The sequence below is a fragment of the Salvelinus alpinus genome, chromosome 2 (assembly GCF_045679555.1).
Source record: "Salvelinus alpinus chromosome 2, SLU_Salpinus.1, whole genome shotgun sequence".
Lineage (NCBI taxonomy): Eukaryota > Metazoa > Chordata > Actinopteri > Salmoniformes > Salmonidae > Salvelinus > Salvelinus alpinus.
In genome coordinates this window covers 8,256,786-8,261,263 of record NC_092087.1, presented here as the reverse complement: position 1 = coordinate 8,261,263, position 4,478 = coordinate 8,256,786, and the positions used below count along the sequence as shown (strand labels likewise).

The 4,478-nt window shown below is 45.2% G+C and overlaps 1 protein-coding gene across 1 annotated transcript in view; it reads left to right on the top strand.

Moving 5' to 3' along the window:
* The window catches only part of LOC139568827 (uncharacterized), a 34,815-nt gene extending 30,685 nt beyond the window's left edge, over nucleotides 1–4,130 (top strand). The window contains exon 4 of the mRNA XM_071390925.1: nucleotides 3,133–4,130. Coding sequence (XP_071247026.1) covers nucleotides 3,133–4,130 — 998 coding nt within the window. The remainder of the gene's footprint in view (nucleotides 1–3,132) is intronic.
* The last annotated feature ends 348 nt before the right edge of the window (nucleotides 4,131–4,478 follow it).

Sequence of the window (4,478 nt, the reverse complement as noted above, 5' to 3'; positions counted from 1 at the left end):
ATAATGGTTCTCTATGGACCCTACTTGTTTTATAATGGTTCTCTAAGGGCCCTACTTGTTTTATAATGGTTCTCTATGGGCCCTACTTGTTTTATAATGGTTCTCTAAGGGCCCTACTTGTTTTATAATGGTTCTCTAAGGGCCCTACTTGTTTTATAATGGTTCTCTATGGACCCTACTTGTTTTATAATGGTTCTCTATGGGCCCTACTTGTTTTATAATGGTTCTCTATGGACCCTACTTGTTTTATAATGGTTCTCTATGGGCCCTACTTGTTTTATAATGGTTCTCTAAGGGCCCTACTTGTTTTATAATGGTTCTCTATGGGCCCTACTTGTTTTATAATGGTTCTCTAAGGGCCCTACTTGTTTTATAATGGTTCTCTAAGGGCCCTACTTGTTTTATAATGGTTCTCTATGGGCCCTACTTGTTTTATAATGGTTCTCTAAGGGCCCTACTTGTTTTATAATGGTTCTCTATGGGGCCTACTTGTTTTATAATGGTTCTCTATGGGCCCTACTTGTTTTATAATGGTTCTCTATGGGGCCTACTTGTTTTATAATGGTTCTCTATGGGCCCTACTTGTTTTATAATGGTTCTCTATGGGCCCTACTTGTTTTATAATGGTTCTCTATGGGGCCTACTTGTTTTATAATGGTTCTCTATGGGCCCTACTTGTTTTATAATGGTTCTCTATGGGCCCTACTTGTTTTATAATGGTTCTTTATGGGCCCTACTTGTTTTATAATGGTTCTCTATGGGGCCTACTTGTTTTATAATGGTTCTCTATGGGCCCTACTTGTTTTATAATGGTTCTCTAAGGGCCCTACTTGTTTTATAATGGTTCTCTAAGGGCCCTACTTGTTTTATAATGGTTCTCTAAGGGCCCTACTTGTTTTATAATGGTTCTCTAAGGGCCCTACTTGTTTTATAATGGTTCTCTAAGGGCCCTACTTGTTTTATAATGGTTCTCTAAGGGCCCTACTTGTTTTATAATGGTTCTCTATGTGCCCTACTTGTTTTATAATGGTTCTCTATGGGCCCTACTTGTTTTATAATGGTTCTCTATGGGCCCTACTTGTTTTATAATGGTTCTCTATGGGCCCTACTTGTTTTATAATGGTTCTCTATGGGCCCTACTTGTTTTATAATGGTTCTCTATGGGCCCTACTTGTTTTATAATGGTTCTCTATGGGCACTACTTGTTTCATAATGGTTCTCTATGGGCCCTACTTGTTTTATAATGGTTCTCTATGGGACTCCTGTTTTATAATGGTTCTCTATGGGCCCTACTTGTTTTATAATGGTTCTCTATGTGCCCTACTTGTTTTATAATGGTTCTCTATGGCCCCTACTTGTTTTATAATGGTTCTCTATGGGGCCTACTTGTTTTATAATGGTTCTCTATGGACCCTACTTGTTTTATAATGGTTCTCTATGGGGCCTACTTGTTTTATAATGGTTCTCTATGGACCCTACTTGTTTTATAATGGTTCTCTATGTGCCCTACTTGTTTTATAATGGTTCTCTATGAGCACTACTTGTTTTATAATGGTTCTCTATGTGCCTTACTTGTTTTATAATGGTTCTCTATGGGGCCTACTTGTTTTATAATGGTTCTCTATGTGCCTTACTTGTTTTATAATGGTTCTCTATGGCCCCCACTTGTTTTATAATGGTTCTCTATGTGCCTTACTTGTTTTATAATGGTTCTCTATGGGGCCTACTTGTTTTATAATGGTTCTCTATGGGCCCTACTTGTTTTATAATGGTTCTCTATGTGCCCTACTTGTTATATAATGGTTCTCTATGGGCCCTACTTGTTTCATAATGGTTCTCTATGGGCCCTACTTGTTTTATAATGGTTCTCTATGGACCCTACTTGTTTTATAATGGTTCTCTATGGGCCCTACTTGTTTTATAATGGTTCTCTATGGAATCTACTTGTTTTATAATGGTTCTCTATGGGCCCTACTTGTTTTATAATGGTTCTCTATGGAATCTACTTGTTTCATAATGGTTCTCTATGGACCCTACTTGTTTTATAATGGTTCTCTATGGACCCTACTTGTTTTATAATGGTTATAAAAGGTACATTCTGTCTTCCTGAATGGAGTTCAATGGTGAAGGCTCACATCCTGACTTGGAATCAACAGTTTAATTTAACTTAGTGCATTATGTTAAAGTGCCTGGTCAATATTTCAACTCAAGGAAGTTCCTCCATAGAAATGATTACCTAAGCCAGAGAACACAGTAGACTAACTTGAACACACTAGCAGTTTGCCAGCCCTGTCCTTGGTCCTATGACGTTAAAATGTCTATTTACTTTGTTCAATCTGACATTACACTTGTTTTATAATGGTTCTCTATGGGCCCTACTTGTTTTATAATGGTTCTCTATGGGCCCTACTTGTTTTATAATGGTTCTCTATGGAATCTACTTGTTTTATAATGGTTCTCTATGGGGCCTACTTGTTTTATAATGGTTCTCTATGTGCCCTACTTGTTTTATAATGGTTCTCTATGGAATCTACTTGTTTTATAATGGTTCTCTATGGAATCTACTTGTTTTATAATGTGTAGTGGAGGGTAGTAGTGGAGGGTAGTAGTGGTATAGTGGAGGGTAGTAGTGGTGTAGTAGTACTGGTGTAGTAGTAGTGGTGTAGTGGAGGGTAGTAGTGGTGTAGTGGAGGGTAGTAGTGGTGTAGTGGAGGGTAGTAGTGGTGTAGTAGTAGTGGTGTTGTGGAGGGTAGTAGTGGAGGGCAGTAGTGGTGTAGTGGAGGGTAGTAGTGGTGTAGTGGAGGGTAGTAGTGGTGTAGTGGAGGGTAGTAGTGGAGGGCAGTAGTGGTGTAGTGGAGGGTAGTAGTGGTGTAGTGGATGGTTGTAGTGGAGGGTAGTAGTGGAGGGTAGTAGTGGTGTAGTGGAGGGTAGTAGTGGAGGGTAGTAGTGGTGTAGTGGAGGGTAGTAGTGGTGTGGTGGAGGGTTGTAGTGGTGTAGTGGAGGGTAGTAGTGGTGTAGTGGAGGGTAGTAGTGGTGTAGTGGAGGGTAGTAGTGGAGGGTTGAAGGACTTAAATGCCGTTTACCCACCGTTTGAAAGCATTGAAAGTATATGGTGCGTTACTTTACTAACAGCAAATGGCGATCAGCATTTAACCACCTTAAAAAATTATAATAAATACCGCTCCACCGTTACTCCGCTCCACCGCTCCACCGCTCCACCGTTACTCCGCTCCACCGCTCCACCGTTACTCCGCTCCACCGCTCCTCCGCTCCACCGTTACTCCGCTCCACCGTTACTCCGCTCCACCGTTACTCCGCTCCACCGTTACTCCGCTCCACCGCTCCACCGTTACTCCGCTCCACCGTTACTCCGCTCCTCCGCTCCACCGTTACTCCGCTCCACCGTTACTCCGCTCCACCGCTCCACCGTTACTCCGCTCCACCGCTCCACCGTTACTCCGCTCCACCGTTACTCCGCTCCACCGCTCCACCGTTACTCCGCTCCACCGTTACTCCGCTCCACCGCTCCACCGTTACTCCGCTCCACCGTTACTCCGCTCCACCGTTACTCCGCTCCACCGCTCCACCGTTACTCCGCTCCACCGCTCCACCGTTACTCCGCTCCACCGTTACTCCGCTCCACCGCTCCACCGTTACTCCGCTCCTCCGCTCCACCGTTACTCCGCTCCACCGTTACTCCGCTCCACCGCTCCACCGTTACTCCGCTCCACCGCTCCACCGTTACTCCGCTCCACCGCTCCACCGTTACTCCGCTCCACCGTTACTCCACTCCACCGTTACTCCGCTCCACCGCTCCACCGTTACTCCGCTCCACCGCTCCACCGTTACTCCACTCCACCGTTACTCCGCTCCACCGTTACTCCACTCCACCGTTACTCCGCTCCACCGCTCCACCGTTACTCCGCTCCACCGCTCCACCGTTACTCCGCTCCACCGCTCCACCGCTCCACCGTTACTCCACTCCACCGTTACTCCGCTCCACCGCTCCACCGTTACTCCGCTCCACCGCTCCACCGTTACTCCGCTCCACCGCTCCACCGTTACTTCGCTCCACCGCTCCACCGTTACTCCGCTCCACCGCTCCATCATTTCACCACTACATCATTTAACCACTACACCATTTCACCACTACATCACTGGGACAGTCATTCCAATGTATGTGCAGTAGAAGACGGATTCTCTAGCTATATGACAGTGTGGCTCTTCAAACGTGGACGGTGATGCAGGGTGCATGGATGAGAAGGGGCGCTGGAGTGTTTGTCTAACGCCCGTGTTCTATGTTGACATTGCTCTGTACAGTCCATCCAACACCATCCAACACCATCGGTCATCTGTCACCATGTCCACTCACACACATTTGACAAAGTTGTTGTGCACATTTAGAATCCAGGTGTCAGAACTGATGTCAGTGAAAGTGATTCATTTTGGGATTCAGTCCTGCTCTGCCAACATATGAC